At 42.7% G+C, this 17,665-nt stretch overlaps 1 protein-coding gene across 4 annotated transcripts in view; it reads right to left on the minus strand.

Annotated features, from left to right (window-relative positions):
- Positions 1 to 914: 914 nt before the first annotated feature.
- Positions 915 to 17,665, minus strand: part of CRTAC1 (cartilage acidic protein 1) — a 471,729-nt gene continuing 454,978 nt past the window's right edge. For 3 of the 4 annotated variants that reach the window (XM_069978915.1, XM_069978914.1, XM_069978916.1), the window contains exons 15-16: positions 4,970 to 5,095; positions 915 to 1,092 (exon numbers count right to left, since the gene is read on the minus strand). In XM_069978915.1, coding sequence (XP_069835016.1) covers positions 959 to 1,092; positions 4,970 to 5,095 — 260 coding nt within the window. In that variant the 3' untranslated portion in view covers positions 915 to 958. Of the gene's footprint in view, positions 1,093 to 4,969; positions 5,096 to 14,625; positions 15,951 to 17,665 lie in introns of those variants that run through there. The other variant, XM_069978917.1, reaches the window with a different exon arrangement.

The following is a 17,665-nucleotide window of genomic DNA, read 5'->3' on the forward strand; positions in this document are numbered from 1 at the left end:
TCTCCCTGACTGATAAGAGGGGAGATTACATGAATATAAGTCCCTGTACTCTCCTCTCCGAGGATCACCGTGAGCTGAGTGTGTGTGTGTGGTGTGGTGGTGGTGGTGGTGGTGGTGGGGGTGGGGGGGTATGGTGGTGGGGGGGTATGGTGGAAGACATGATGACAGTAACAGATTGGTTTGTAGCAAGGATGATAACATGAGAACCTATGGCTCTATCCATCTTCTCCAAGCAATGGGATTCAAATGCTGAGCGTTCAGGTTTGTGTGAATTGAGACTTACTGGAAGTTTGCTCATCTCTTCCCCAATGAGCTGGATACATAAAGATTCATACTGTTGCCATTGAATGGAATAAAAGGTGTAGAAATCCATAAGAGTATTTTAGTATGCCTATTGTAGGCATGTTGTTACTTTGTTTTGTTTTTTTCTAGCCACTTAAAATATTTTTCAGGCAAGAATATTTTTTCAAAGTTTCAGTAATCAGGATTTATTATTCTAGGTGAATTTCACTCTGTCATCACATTCATTTCTTAATACATCTTTAAGGCTGTGGAAGAACCACTTTTCTGATACAGAACTTCAAAATCCCCTGCAAAGCGCCATAGTAAAATGCTAAAAGTTTGGCGGTCTCCATTTGTCAATAAAGAAAGCGTGGAAACCTACTGCATACTGTTTGTAAACTAAATGACAAAGCTGTATGCAGTAAGCTCCCCCTAGTGGTGACTAATGGCATCCCAGAATTAATTCTCATATGGAGTAGCAGGGAATTTAGGAGAAAAAACACAGGTGTTTCTAAAGATAGGAAAGTGCCTGTTGTGTATAAAAGCAACATATGTAGAAGTTGAACGTACAAAAAAAAAAATATATATATATATATATATAATGGAAAAAAATAGATTTTCTTAATAGTGAATATGACATGATGAGAAATGATGAGAAATGATGGTATTCATAGTATTATGTTTGTCTCAGACACTTTCTCTTATCCATGGCAAGATAGAAGCCGCTGTAACAATGGCAGTGATAGGATCCGATATCATTGTGACAGACGTGATCACAGGGAGAGGGGGAATCCTCACATTCATTAATATCTACATGGAAGGAGTAAGAAATGAAAGTTAAATAATAATCATTATAATGATAAACACAATAATAATAATAATAATAATAATAATAATAATAATAATAATAATAATAACGTGAATGTAACAGTTCCAGCAGTAAAAAAAAATTTCAACTTTTTATTAATTGGAGGCGGGCCTAGCGCCACCCAATATAATGATATCCCTGCCCCTTGGTGACACAGCCAGGATTGATTCTAATGGTGGCGCATCACCCAGGGGAGGGGAAATTATTACACTGAGGGCGCCGGGATCGCCTTCTGTGCATAAAGCCGGGCAGAAGAGCACGTGAAGAAACCGACACCGACCAGGTAGTGGGAAAAATCACTTCTGAAACTAGTACATTTGCTTTAATAACAAACCAAATCATAATTATAAATTGTAAAAAGTAATAGTAATAATAAAATTAAATAAAAATAACCATGCAGGACATGGTACTACACGCTATAAAGCGTCAGCAGCAAGGCAAGAGTGACATGCTTTTTTATATAAAAAATATATATATATATATATATATATATATGATTTTTCTATATAATATCTGCATTAATTTCTCACGGTTTTAAAGATCTCCGCTTGCTGTCACTGTGGGAGCCTTTAGTAGATATAAACCAGTCCTGGTCATGTGATGGACACACATGCTGCAGTACAGCCTCCATATTGTTACAGTGCAGTCATCACAGCTGTAAAGCACCACATACTTCTATGATCATCACATGACCTGGACTGACATTTATACCCCAATAGTAAAAATTCTAAGCTTCTATTGGAACAACTGGAAGAAGAGATCTTAACAACCATGAAGCATCAATATAAAACATATACTAAAAATTTGTATAATTTTTTTCTTATATTTCATAACTTGCTAATTTTTTTCTCTTGCAAATAATTTGCTTACAGAAACTTATCTAGATTTGTAATTTACTTCTTTTTAAAAATATCAAGTCTCTCAGTACTTATCAGCTGCTGTATGTCCTGCAGGAAGTGGTGTACTTTTTCCAGTCTGACACAGTGCTCTCTGCTGCCACCTCTGTCCATGTCAGGAACTGTGCCGAGTAGGAGAGGTTTCTATGGGGATTTGCTCCTGCTGTGGACAGTTCCTGACATGGACAGAGGTGGCAGCAGAGAGCACTGTGTTAGACTGGAAAGAATCCACCACTTCCTGCAGGACATACAGCAGTACTGGAAGACAGGAGATTTTTAAATAGTAAATTCCGAATATATAAAAACTTTCTGAAACCAGTTGCTTTAAAAATATCCCCCCCCCCATCCTTTTGGACTACCCCTTTAAATTTTATCACATATAACAAATACAATTTGAATCTCTTCCCGGGTGACAATCACATTACTATTCATTGTAATACAAGACCATACGACCACATCCCATTATAGCTAGGGATGAGAATTTACTGCGGACACTTCATGGTGACCCTGCAGAACCCATAAAAACGGCAGAACTCCCGTAATTGGACGCGGTGCAGAAATTTCAGACAATCCACATTATAAAAATACATATTTAGAGATCTATTAATCTTTATCATTCCCTGAACGTCTCTAAAATTACTTATTCGGAGCGCATGCTGCTATGATGAGAGCACAAATGTATTCACATTTACTGCAGCTGATGAGAAGCCTGACACGGGAAGGTTGGAAATGAAGCTTTAGATTAATATATTATCTGACCCACTGACTCCTTACTAATTGCACCTTCTGATTCATCGCTTAAGGCTTTACCTTCACAATGTCTCCACTTAGTTTTCATATCACTCATACGGGGCTGAATTTTAAAGGGATTGGCTCCTCTTACAAACCCCTGATTACGTTAGGTGTCAGTCCCACGTTGGAAGTCTCAATACTGTGCATTGGTTTGTGGGGTTGATGCTGGGTGGCTGTAATGGTTGATGTTTACTGGCACTATGCACTGCATATGATCAAGAATTTTATATATATATATATATATATATATATATATATATATATACAGTATAAGGCTATGTTCACACATTGCATAACACCGGCCGTTTCGTGTCAGATAAGATCATCCAGGCCGGTACTACAGTACTGGCCAGATGATCTTTGGCACCACTGAGTTCTGATGCTGGCTCATCAGTGTGCGCCTGCATCAGAACTCCCCTCTGTACACAATGGAGCGTGTAACCGGAGCCGCACGCTTCATTGTGTGCACTGACAGGTTCTCTGCGGCCACTATTCAATGAATTGCAGCGGCAGAAAACTGACATGTGAGCTTTTTGCGGCGCCACTAGAGATCCCGGCCGGAGCGTTAACTATGTGTATGCGCTCTGGCCAGGATTCCATAGATGGCAACATAACGTATATTTTTGTATTAATCACGCCATGGTTGCAATCGTCAACAACAGCTGTACTTTTACGAAAATATACATTGTGTGAACATGGCCTATAGCAGGCATCAGTGCAGTGGTAGAGATGTAGCCACCATTAATGTGATCCCATAAAAAAAGAATGCACCCACTGATCCTCCACTGATTGATTGACACCTTTCCCACTTCTGGAGGCTGATCCCAGTTTTATATTATAGCCCCCAGCTGGGAAACTACATTACCCAGCATGCATTGCACCTCAGAGCCAACTGCCGGGTACCTGCCCCTTTCTTGTAGTAGCTACTCATCACTGGCTCTAGCCCTAAGGGTTCTTTACCATGGACATGGGGAATGCAAGGATGCAAACAAGTGCCGTTCAGCGAGATCAGCATTCGTTTGCAGTGCCTTTACGTAGAACAATTGAGCCGCCGGGCAGCACAAAGAATCCTAGCATAGTTTGTGTTTCTATGGACATTGACAGCACAGATATACACATATCTGTCAATTTCCAGTTCACACAAGCAATACCTAATTACCTAGTGCTGTGTGATCAGGCATCCCGCTCTCCGGCTCTCCTGTCCTGCTGCTGTATCTTCAGACGACTCCGCCTCTTCCAGCGGTCAATCATTCCGGAGGAAGTGGCGGCCTGAAGATACAGTGTCAGCTGGGCCAGAAAGCGGGATGCTGGATTACACAGCAGCACACTAGGTATGCATGCACTGGAAACTGACAGCATGGATATATACATATTTATGCTGTCCGTTTCCCTTTGCTATGAGCCGCATATCTATTCATTACACAGGAAGATAAGTGATCAATAACAATACATTTAAAGCTGAGGATCAGACATTTGCTTGCTACTCAGCTGATCCCTTTTACTTTTGCATGGTCCATTAGCAGCTCTCCTGGCCGATAATTGTCCTATGTAAACGGCCATAATGAGCCCTGGTGCTTTCACATATGAAATGACCAGCCAAATGTACAGCCAAATTTAATCTCCTATATAGGGATGGTCCGAACCGAGTTCGGTTCGGGTTCATACGAACCCGAACTCTCGGTAATGATTCCCGCTGTCTGCCCGCTCCGTGCAGCGGGAGGACCGCCGGGAAAACTGGGATACAGCCATAGCCATAGGCTGTATCCCAGTTTTCCAGGCGGTCCTCCCGCTGTATCCACCCGCTTCACGGAGCGGGCAGATAGCGGGAATCTGATGCCGAGTGTTCGGGTTCATACGAACCCAAACCTGGGAGAGTTCGGACTATCCCTACTCCTATATATTTTAATTGCTGGAGATGAATAGCAGATCCATAGGCTGGCACCACATTTGGATGAGGTCGAGCATTGTCAGGCATCCACTAACCATACACCATAGAGTCAACAAAATATAAAAAACACTAATTCAAAAAAAAAAAATTGCGCTGACTGAAAGCCAACATTTTCATACATTTGCAATCATAGCCAACCCTCCATTATATCCAATGCTACGTATAGTAACTGCCATTACTCACCGATGCATTCACTCTCCGAACCTGACGCAAAGCCGAAGCCTGGGTGACAGCGGCAAGAATGGGAGCCCTCTAGGTTGACGCACAATTGCTGACATTGGTGGAGACCACGGTCACATTCATCTATATCTAAATGGCACAAAGCATTTATGTCAACTTCATATAACGTCACTGTTTGGCATATACAGTACCTGCAATTCTACAGACGTGGTAGGCTCCATTATTACATATATATGTTGCAGTAAAATGATCAGGGATTTGATCAAATCACAAAGGGATTTGATCAATTCCCGGGAAATTATGAAATGACCGCACCGTTCCATCATCTCCCTAGGGAATTGATCAAATCACTGACCCCTTTGAGAGAAATGATCTAATTTTCCTCTGCGACATAGAATTTGCTTACCGTATCGCCTTTCTGCTCCATCCAGCCTGTGAGCTCTGCTCCCCATCCTGCCTCTGCCACCTCTCTGCCTCCATTCCGCTCATTTCCCCTGCTACGCGTCTACCGCTTCCCCGGCCTGTCCCTCTTCTCCCTGTCTGCCCCTGCCGCCATATGCCTGCTGGGAAATGTGCCGCTCTGCTCCCCGTCCGCCTCCAGTCCCACCTGCCCTTCCCTGTGACATGTCTCCTGCTCCCCCAGCCTATCCACTCTGCTCCCCGTCTGCCCCAATGCCGTATGCCTGCCGGAAAGTGTGCCGCACTGCTCCCCATCCACCTCTGGTCCAGTCTGCCCCGCCCTGCTGCCATATGCCTGCCAGGAGGTGTGCCACTCTGCTCCCCTGACCGCCTCCGCCGCCATATGCCTGCCGGGGAGGTGTGCCCCTCTGCTCCCCCATTCGCCTCCGCCGCCACACCTGCTGGGAGTTCCCGTCTGTCCCCACCACTATATGCCTGCCGGGAGATGTGCCGCTCTGTTCCCCCGTCCGCCTTTGCCACCAAACATAGAGCCGGGCGACTCCTCGATCGTTCACTCCATCATTTCTCTGAAAGGGGTCAGTGATTTGATCAAATCCCTAGGGAAATGATGGAACTGCATATTCATTTCATAATTTCCCAAGATTTGATCAAATTCCTGGATTCTATTATTTCACTGCAACATATATAATACTGGACCGGATAAGGGCTCGTTGACATCTCTTCCCTTCGTAAACAATCTTCTCGACCCATATTCAATAGCTTTGCCTACAAAGCCAAATCTCATTGAATATTGAGTAGCCAAAAACAGCCCAAGATGTCTTACACAATTGGTGTAACCACTAACCCTATGGGGGACATTTATGGCGGAAACAGGTGTATATTTGGTACGCAGGGCGCAGGTTCGGGTGCTTGGCTGTGCACCTTTAAGTGAATCCGGCCAGGGAAAAGGAGGCAGGGCATAAAGTGTAAGCGATTACCGATCTGCTAGATCGGCGCTCCTTTTCTGAGCAATTACACAGGCCAATTATTGCGCAGCAAGGGCTTACGCGGACATTAGCGATGTCCGTGCAGGCCTTGCCTTTGGTGTAACTCCCGATGCCCAACTCCCGATGATTTTAGGTCTGGACCTAAAGAAATGATCAGCTGATAATCGTTTATTTGGCTGATCATTCTCTCTATTACACGTAGCGATAATCAGTTGATTAGGGCGATTATCGCTCCATGTAATAGGGCCCCAAAGTTACGTAATGTAATATACATAATATGTATTCTAAACGTGTACAAACTTTTTTTTTGTAAATTGTTGGATCAAGTTTGATCTTTGTTATCCTGCAAGATGGCATCCGTTCTGTTCTTTTGCTAAAAACAACACACACTGCGTTTTTATGACACTAATGGTAAAAGTATCATAGCGAGGTGTTTCGGAGGCATCAAAGAAAACCATGGGCAGATCTGTTTCTTAAAATTTTTGGATCTAATAAGTATGGAAACCAGCGGTGTTCACGAGTCATTAGTTTCTCTATTGGGTGGGAAGATTAAGTAGTGGATCAGCAGGGGGGCACAACTCATAATTAAAAGCTAGCAAACCATGTATTATTCACTTGTTAAATCATTCTCATTATTCAGTGTAAATAACTTTTTTTTTGCAGCCTGTGGCCAAAACATCAGACAGGAGCTCCGCATTTCCGCATTTAGAATGTCATCAAAATGCAACTGAATCACATTTATTTAAATAGGATAAAATACAAATCACTTGGATATGGGGTGGGGGGACTTTTTCCTCTTTCCTTTTCTTTCTCATTGAATTTCTAATAAGTTAAAAAAAAAAAAAAAAAAAAAAGCTCCAGACCTCATGCTGTACATGCACATATGATATCTGATTTGGTCAATTTCCCGCCCTATATATACCCTCATCTGAGTATATATTAGTTCTCAAAGTATATCTGTCACAGAACTTTTCATATGTATATGAAGAGCAGGACTATATCTGCCCATTCTATTACTATGTCATTTTTGCACCCGTTACCCCCCTGCAAACTCCATCTCCGTATTAGCTTTCCCATTGCTCAGCTGCAGTGTGGATACAGACTAAATTCTGTGCTGCCTCCTATACATTATATAGATGCTAAAAACAAAATCCTGCAATCCTACCTTACTGTAGTAAACCTTCAGAATTTCCCAGATCAGCACTGAGCTTATTAACATGAGAATCCAGCATTTTCCCTGGCCACAAAGTCTTCACATTGCACAGGCTGTTTCCCAGCTCTCCTTGCTTGCTCATACTCTTTGTCCCTTTACCCTCCATAGGTTTTTATGGGCAATGCAAACTCATCTTGACTGTGCTTTACATGGCTTTTCTTTGATAATGAAAAGATAAGAAGTGGTGGTGGTGGGTGGTGGCCTTAGTTAGTGCAGAAGGAAGCTTTTTTGCCAAATAAATCTTATTACCGACTTTATCTTCACTTGCACTTTGGATTTCTGCAAAGTTGCTTGAAATGACAGCTACACTTTAAAGGGGTTATCCAGCGCCAAAAAAAAACATGGCCACTTTTCCCCATCTCTTGTCTCCAGATTGGATGAGGTTTGGGACTCCATTTGAAATAAATGGAGTTTAATTGCAAACCACACCTGAACTGGGGGGAAAAGTGGCCATGTTTTTGTAGCGCTGGATAACCCGTTTAAAGGGAGAACTTTTCTATGGGTATCTGCTACTGTTCTGGACAGTTCCTGTCACGGACAGAGGTGGCAGCAGAGAGCACTGTTACAGAATGGAAAGAATACACCACTTCCTGCAGTATATACAGCAGCTGATAAGTACTGGAAAACTGGAGAGTTTTAAAAAGAAGTAAATAAAAAATCTCTGCCACAAGTTGATTTGAAAGAATAGTTGTTGTTTTTTAGGTTTTTTTTTTCTTGCTGGAGTACCCCTTTAATTTGGTAAAATCATGCAGTTTTTTTATTAAAAAAAATCTTTCGAAATGACAGATACAATTCCCACGACATAGGGCACATACGCAGTCTACATCACACTTGCTTCTCCAACAAAGCCAGGATTCATTGTGCCTCCATAATGTCAATGAATTGGGTGATCCGCGCGGCGTAGACCTTTCCAAGTACAAATCTCCATAAACAGGTCATTTTAGAAACATTTTGTTTTGCCAATGTAAGTGTGCAATTGATTTTGTTAAAGTGAAGTAGCTGGCGGCCATCCAGGACCCGGCACTGATGCTTGATAACAAATGCTTTTAGTGAGATTAATAGCACAATTTGTTTGGCGAGTGGTGAGATAAAAATATGTGGCGTTAATTTCATCTGTATGGAGACCGAGCTCCAACTGGCTCAGACGCTGGAGAATAATCTAAAAGATACTATAGCAAAATAACCTCGACTATCTGCATAGTATAAAATATGAATAGGAGAGCAATAAAACAGGACAGAATAATATTTATATCCATCACCTCCGACTATGACCTTGATCTGACATTGGCGACTGATCTCCTAGAGATGGCGGTAGACAAAGCGCAGGTCTCCAGGGGGTGATGTAATGTAACGAGGAAAAATATTATCATTACACATCATTTCCTCTAAAAATCACTCACCCAGAAAGACGAGTCCCTCAGTACTCCTCCTGTGTAAAGTCTATTCATCCTTTACCATACTAGTTACAGTGGTAGCAATGGCAACCGATCCCTGATGACTGAGGGGTCTAGTGCCCCTTTACTATATAAGAGACCTGTATTATCAATGGTATTTGGTTGGTGGGGGACCTGGTACAAATATTTGCACCAGGCCCCAATATATAGCTGCTATCACTGTATCTATAAGAGTTGTCGCTTAGTTACTGTATATACAAATCAAGGATGTTAAAGGGGTTGTCCACCAAATTATTATTTTTTTTATTTTTCAAATTCACTGGTCCCAGAAAGTGTCAGCGATTTGTAATTTACTTCTATCAAAAAATATAAACTCTTTTAGTACTTATCAGCTGTTGTATGCTATGCAGGAAGTGGTGTATTTTTTCCAATCTGGGGAGCAGGAGAGGTTTTCTATGGGGATTTGCTACTGCTCTGGACAGGACTCACAGGCTTTCTCTATGTGTAGGGGGAAGCAGGACTCATAGGCTTTCTGTATGTGTAAAGGGGAAGCAGGACTCACAGGCTTTCTCTATGTGTGGGGGAAGCAGGACTCACAGGCTTTCTCTATGTATGGAGGGGGGAGAAGGACTCAGGCTTTCTCTATGTGTGGGGGAAGCAGGACTCACAGGCTTTCTCTATGTGTGGGAGGAGAAGGACTCACAGACTTTCTCTATGTGTGGAGGGAAGCAGGACTCACAGGCTTTCTCTATGTGTAGGGGGAAGCAGGACTCACAGGCTTTCTCTATGTGTGGAGGAGAAGGACTCACAGGCTTTCTCTATGTGTGGGGGGAAGCAGGACTCACAGGCTTTCTCTATGTGTGGGGGGAAGCAGGACTCACAGGCTTTCTCTATGTGTAGGGGGAAGCAGGACTCACAGGCTTTCTCTATGTGTGGGAGGAGAAGGACTCACAGACTTTCTCTATGTGTGGAGGGAAGCAGGACTCACAGGCTTTCTCTATGTGTGGGGAGGAGGAGCAGGACTCACAGGCTTTCTCTATGTGTGGAGGGAAGCAGGACTCATAGACTTTATGTGTGGAGGGGAGCAGGACTCACAGGCTTTCTCTATGTGTGGGAGGAGAAGGACTCACAGGCTTTCTCTATGTGTGGGAGGGGGAGCAGGACTCACAGGCTTTCTCTATGTGTGGGAGGAGCAGGACTCACAGGCTTTCTCTATGTGTGGGGGGAGCAGGACTCACAGGCTTTCTCTATGTGTGGGGGGAGCAGGACTCACAGGCTTTCTCTATGTGTAGAGGGAAGCAGGACTCACAGGCTTTCTCTATGTGTGGGAGGGGGATCAGGACTCACAGGCTTTCTCTATGTGTGGGGGGAAGCAGGACTCACAGGCTTTCTCTATGTGCGGGGGAAGCAGGACTCACAGGCTTTCTCTATGTGTGGGGGGAGCAGGACTCACAGGCTTTCTCTGTGTGTGGAGGAAAGCAGGACTCACAGGCTTTCTCTATGTGTGGGTGGGAGAAGCAGGACTCACAGGTAGGGATGGTCCGAACCGAGTTCGGTTTGGGTTCGTACGAACCCGAACCCTCGGTAATGATTCCCGATGTCTGCCCGCTCCGTGCAGCGGGCGGATCCAGCGGGAGGGCCGCCTGGAAAACTGGGATACAGCCATAGCCATAGGCTGTATCCCAGTTTTCCAGACGGTTCTCCCGCTGTATCCACCCGCTCCAGGGAGCGGGCAGACAGCAGGAATCTGATGCCGAGCGTTCGGGTTCATACTAACCCGAACCTCGGAGGGTTCGGACCATCCTTTTTCTGTGTGGGGGAAGAATGACTCACAGGCTTTCTTTATTTGTGGGTGGGGGTCTTACACTTTCTTTCTGGTTGAGTTTGGGGAACAAGACGTAAGGGGAATTCACATGTTCTGTACATGGAATACGGACGATGTGATACTGAATGGACTTTAGAGTCTGCACTATTTTCCTGACTCACAGTGTCAGCAAAAAAGAGGAATGTATACTCTGGAAACCACTGTGTGTGTATGTGTGTGTTTGTGTGTCTGTGCATGTGTGTGTGTATGTGTGTCTGTTTATGTGTGTGTATTTGTGTATATGGATGTGTGTTTGTGTGTGTGTGCGCGCATGTGTGTATGTGTGTCTGTGTTTATGTGTGTGTATTTGTGTATATGGATGTGTGTTTGTATGTATGTATGTGTGTGTGTGCATGTATGTGTGTCTGTGTTTATGTGTGTGTATTTGTGTATATGGATGTGTGTTTGTATGTATGTATGTGTGTGTGTGCATGTATGTGTGTCTGTGTTTATGTGTATTTGGATGTGTGTTTGTATGTATGTGTGTGTGTGTGTTTGTATGTATGTGTGTGTGTGTGTGTGTGCGTGTATGTGTGTTTGTATGTGTGTGTGTGTGTGTTTGTATGTATGTGTGTGTGTGTTTGTATGTATGTGTGTGTATTTGTGTATATGAATGTGTGTTTGTATGTGTATGTGTGTTTGTATGTATGTGTGTGTGTGTGCGTGTATGTGTGTTTGTATGTATGTGTGTGTGTGTGCGTGTGTATGTGTATGTATGTGTGTTTGTTTGTATGTATGTGTGTGTGTTTGTATGTATGTGTGTGTGTGCTTGTGCATGTCCGTGTTTATGTGTGTGTATTTGTGTATATGAATGTGTGTTTGTATGTGTGTGTGTGTTTGCATGTGTCTTTCCAGAAGTTCAGGCACAAGCCTTCCAGCCTGCAGTAACACTAAGCTGAAGAAGAACTCATTTCAAAGTAACAAAGCTTATAAGCTGAAGAAAAGACAAAAGTCCGTCCACTTCAGCCTGTGCTGCTGCCTTGATGATCCAGTAATTCAGTGGCAGACGGCCGACAGACAAAAAACATTCAAGACTGCAGCTACTGGTTTGGGATATGAATTTCAAAATAATTTTAACCAGAATTACCACTCAAAGTGCTATATACAATTGGCCATATAGTGGTAATTCAGAGTCTCCATGCACTGCTGTACCAGCTCTGAGGAACTAAGATTCTAGAATAGAATAGAGCGGCCCCTTATGGTGCGTTTACACAGAGAGATTTATCTGACAGATCTTTGAAGCCAAAGCCAGGAACAGACTATACACAGGGAACAGGTCATAAAGGAAAAACTGACATTTCTCCTCTTTTTAAATCCACTCCTGGCTTTGGCTTAAAAAATCTGTCAGATAAATCTGTCTGTGTAAACGCACCATAAAGTTACTATATTAATTGGTTCCAGGATGACCATTGTATGTTCAAACCATTGTATCGTGAGACCAAAACTCTTTGGAAAACTGGTAATGAAGGCCCTATAATACCATCCTAAAATGAGAAAAAATGAAGATTTATAGAAAAATAAGCAGATAACTAATATGGATAATGTAAGTCCTTACAGCAGCAAAGAGATACTGGTGACTGTAAATTACTTTCTATGTAGAAGATTGATTTATTATCAGAGTCCTGTACAGATCACACAAGGCCCAAGGAAACAAAAATGAAGCCACTTTTACATGGTGCCCAAAGAGGACACAGGCAAAGAGCAGTACAGGACATGTAGTATCACACTATACTGTAGAGGAGATACTAGACACACAGCAGTACAGGACATGTAGTATCACACTATCCTGTAGAGGAGATACTAGACACACAACAGTACAGGACATGTAGTATCACACTATACTGTAGAGGAGATACTAGACACACAGCAGTACAGGACATGTAGTATCACACTATACTGTAGAGGAGATACTAGACACACAGCAGTACAGGAAATGTAGTATCACACTATACTGTAAAGGAGATACTAGACACACACAGCAGTACAGGACATGTAGCATTACACTATACTGTAGAGGAGATACTAGACACACAGTACAGGACATGTAGCCTCACACTATACTGTAGAGGAGATACTAGACACACAGTACAGGAGATGTAGCCTCACACTATACTGTAGAGGAGATACTAGACACACAGCAGTACATGACATGTAGCATCACACTATACTGTAGAGGAGATACTAGACACACACAGCAGTACAGGACATGTAGTATCACACTGTACTGTAGAGGAGATACTAGACACACAGCAGTACAGGACATGTAGTATCACACTGTACTGTAGAGAGGAGATTCTACACAGCAGTACAGGACATGTAGTATCACACTATACTGTAGAGGAGATTCTACACAGCAGTACAGGACATGTAGTATCACACTGTACTGTAGAGGAGATACTAGACAAACAACAGTATAGGACATGTAGTATCACACTGTACTGTAGAGAGGAGATACTAGACACACAGCAGTACAGGACATGTAGTATCACACTGTACTGTAGAGGAGAAACTAGACACACAACAGTACAGGACATGTAGTATCACACTGTTCTGTAGAGAGGAGATATTGGAGAGCCAATCACTGCAAGCATTTCAGTAATACTGAGGATTTACCAGTAAAAATGGCCACTTTTATTGGTCGATCATCTAATTATTTACATGTGCTGAAGATCCTGACTGTCTGTAGCATTGTACATGTATGTTCTCAAGTTATGGTGGTCCAACAAGGACCACTTTAAGTTAAAAATAGTGTAACCTGAGACCATTGTAAGTTGAGGGATCACTGTACTTTAATACTTGTGGAATTCCATGGAAATTGCAGGAATGTTTCCATACGGAACCCAACAGAACTCACAAACTCCATATGCAATCAGTGGAGGTCTTCTGCACCTTTATGGCAGCCATATTAAGGCTCTGTACAAAATACAGCATGTATGAGTCCTTAGAACAGTAACTCTGGCTCTACAACTGCTGCAAAACTACAATTCTCACCAAGTTGGGAGGTGTAGAATTGTAATAGTTGTGGAGTTGCAGGTTGAACAACACTGCATTTTTTGGCATGTTCACTAAATAGCAGTGATGGTCTTGCTATTGTTAACTAAGAAACACAAAGTTCACTATTTTTCCCAACAATAACTAGATCTAAAATTTCTAACATTTTACATATTTTTACATATGTCTACAATGACTGTATCGAAGTATGGCCATTTACCATAGGAAGCTTAGGTTCCTTCACACCACGTTTTAAATTATCAGCAAATCTCCCAAATCTCTGATGGCAGATAATGTTGGTAGAGATAAGCTTACCCCTCCCCTTCCGATAGAGAACACAGGAACATTTCAGCCAAGCTGTCCCTGTGTATGAGAAAGTCAGGAGGAGGAGAGGAGAGATAACAGACCATCATTCAGCCATCAGTTATTGAAAGTATATGGCCATCTTTAAGATAGCAAGAAGCGTCAGGCATGATTGATTTTCACTGCTTGACCCTTTTGTTCTCGGAGGGATAAGTCGCAGCCAGAGATGTCTGGCTGCAGCTAACTCTTGCCGGATGTTCATGTGTATGAGAGGAGAATCAGAGAAGTTATTGAAGGTGGCGGAGGTGTACATTTTTTGTCTCTACCAGTAAACAACATTAAACAACAAATATATATATATATATATATATATATATATATATATATATATATATATAGTATATACTCATCCAAAGTCAAAGTAGGCATATGGAGTTCCAGCAAAAGATAGGTTTTATTGTATAAAAAACAACAACATTGATGGAGTTCTTACTATTATGTATATATTGTGGGTATCTGCACAGTTGAATGAGTTGTATGCATCGTACAGGTAGAGGCGGCTCAGGTGGCTGCTATGGGACCTTTGGAGAGATTGGGCCCAGTTCTGGTTGGTCCCATCTGCTCTGCTACTGAGTGCAAGAACTTAGGCAATGCTCCTTCCATTAGGAACTGCATTGCTTGCAATTGAGATGGTGGAAAATTGGCATACAGTAAGTCTTTGGGGCAACATCTCTTCAATCTGCCAATGAGTGGTAACTATGCAGAATATACTAGGAAGTGGTAAGGGGGGTTGGCATAACCTATAATTCCTCCTTCCAATTGCATAACAAGCTGCGGACTGGGGCAAAGCAGTGGGGAAAGTTCTTGAAGAAGCATTGCCAAGACTCCCAACAGTCAAGCCAGACCAGAACGTTCACATAGTAATAGTGGCCGCTACTTTTGCCGATAGCTAGTGCCGTGTTTACAGTAACAGTAGCTCTTCCTAATATGAATCAGTAGGTATAGTTATAATTGGACCAATTACATTGAAGAGAATTATTGGACGCATTTCTATATGTTGACTGTACATTTTATTTCTAATATATTTTCAGACCGATGACTGGAAGACTGCAAAAAAGTTGAACTCGTAACATTTCTTTTCATTACAAATCAAAAAAGAAAAGAAATAATTACAGAAATGAGATAAGGCTTCTTCCTTTACAAGGACTGGGAGCAGGCAAAGCACAGACCAGGATAGGCCAACCCTGCGAAAGGGATCTTCTATCAGTTTACAAAGGAGCAACTGGGACCGACCATTCCCCCGGCCTAGGAGGACCCACCTTGCGCCGCTCTCTTGGCTTCTCTTGCAGCAAAAAAGAGTTAACCAAAAAATTTTTGGGCAACATATAAAAAATCAGAAGTCAAATATAAAACATGAATTTACACGGGATACTTGAGAGTGTCTTTAGCAAGGGCTTGAATGGGGTTTTCTCTTCAGTTTTCTCAGAAAACATGCATGACATATTAACAAACAACTTGATTTTTACGAAAATATCACTATTCACTCTAAGCTTCAGACAAAGTCTTTTCCGGCATGTTTGTAGCGGGGTCATCTGGTTCCCAGACCCGGAGCAGAGCAGCTTGGCTGACAGTCCTTTCAGATACTGTATAAGTTGCAAGAACCAAGCACAAAAGCCTTTATGTGGCTGAACCATTCAGAGAGAGTATATGTGGAAATATAATCCAAGGCATAGCAGCGTCGCTGAGAAGTGCAAGAAGTGGGGTTGAAACCTGGAGGCTGAAGAAGGGTAGGATCCAAAGTAAGCCACCTGAGCTGTGCGTGTGGCAGGGGGTGTCCCAAAGATCGAATAAGACAAGGAGGAAGATGAGGGAAGGGGGTGTTAGAAGTGTGAGTGGGGAATGGAAAGAGAGAAAACAAAAAAGTTGTTAGTAAAGTTTAGAACGCTATACATTAAAAGCATCCTAGTAGACCACAACCTCCAGCAGAACTAAGGCTGTATAGTAGTCATAACCAGTGTCAGACTAGGGTATCTGGGGCCCACCAGAGGAAATGATCCTGGGGGGCCCACCAATGAATTACCAGTGAGAAAAGACATGCCAGTAAGCATTAGTGCAAGTTATAAAGCTAGGGGCCCACCGGAGGATCCTCTGGATGCTCTTGTTACTGAATATTGTGGCCTTATTTTCTATTTAAAGCGTATCTGTACCGGATGCAACCCACCCCGACTCTAGGACACGCCCCATTGACTCCCCACGACGCTGGAATAAAACTTGTTTTCTACCATAATACCATCCCCAAAAGGAAGGCCAACCCTGGGACCTGACATGGCATTGTGAGGACTAGAGAACGGTACCAGTGGTTTGGGGGTGTATGGCGGCCTGTACAGATTAGCTTTAAGTAGCACCTGTTCTCAAAACTATCTTTTGACATGTCATCAGGCATCCAGTGAAAAGTAATCCAACAGCATCCAGTGAAATAACTTTGGTGAGGTTTATTCAAGCAACATACAGTACACAGTGGCGATGTTTCGACCCCGTAGGGTCTTTCTCAAGCCAGGCATCGCCACTGTGTAGTTTACTTGAATAAACCTCACCAAAGTTATTCCACTGGATGCTGTCAGATCACTCCTCACTTGAAGCCATACGTAGAGATGATCGAACATCGGAAAATCTTAGGTTCTATAGAACTCGAACCTTCCACATTTGATAGGTAGGTAATAGGCAGAATCCCAGAATACCAGGTGGTACCCGGGCTGTTTCCTCCTTCCCCACAGACCGGGAAGGCATCGGGAATCAAATACGGAAGGTTCGACAAGGTTCGAGTTCTATAGAACCTAAGATTTTCCGATGTTCTATCATCTGTAGTCATAGGGTCTCTTTTTGGGATCGGAGACTCTCTCATGTGCATCCCACTTCTACCTCCACAAAGGCATGTCTCTAGACATTCGTGTTTGGTACTGTTGGACTTTTGATATATGGTGGGCATGTCACAGTGGGTCTCACTGCTCATTTCGGCTGCAATCAGGACATATAGCCGGGGAGAGAGCGTGACAGCTGTGCCATTTACTCCCCGGTTGCTTGTCTTCCATTGTTGGAATTAGCTGATCAGGAGATACAGCCGTGGAATTGATAGCAATGCCGCCGAGCACTCTCCCTGGCTATATCCCCTGAACGCAACATAACAAGTTAAGAAAATGTAATTATATTTTTTAAATCATTTTTACATGAAGTGGCATCAATAAGGGGCAACATGGTCTCTCTGCTGTGTGGTCACCGATCCCTTTATGAATAAAATGCATTATAAGTAGTCAGCTTCCTAATAATTATAATAACAATAGAAAATAAAATCTAATTTTATTCTCAATATTCTAATTTTATTAATCTATTTCCCACTGACACATAGCGCATATAATGTATAGGGTGGGATTCATCAAACTGGTGTGAAGTAGAACTGGCTCAGTTGTTGCAACCAATCAGATTCCACCTTTCATTCCTCTGATATACTTTGGAAAATGAAAGGTGGAATCT

This window comes from Dendropsophus ebraccatus, chromosome 8 (genome assembly GCF_027789765.1).
Source record: "Dendropsophus ebraccatus isolate aDenEbr1 chromosome 8, aDenEbr1.pat, whole genome shotgun sequence".
In the NCBI taxonomy this organism is placed as follows: Eukaryota; Metazoa; Chordata; class Amphibia; order Anura; family Hylidae; genus Dendropsophus; species Dendropsophus ebraccatus.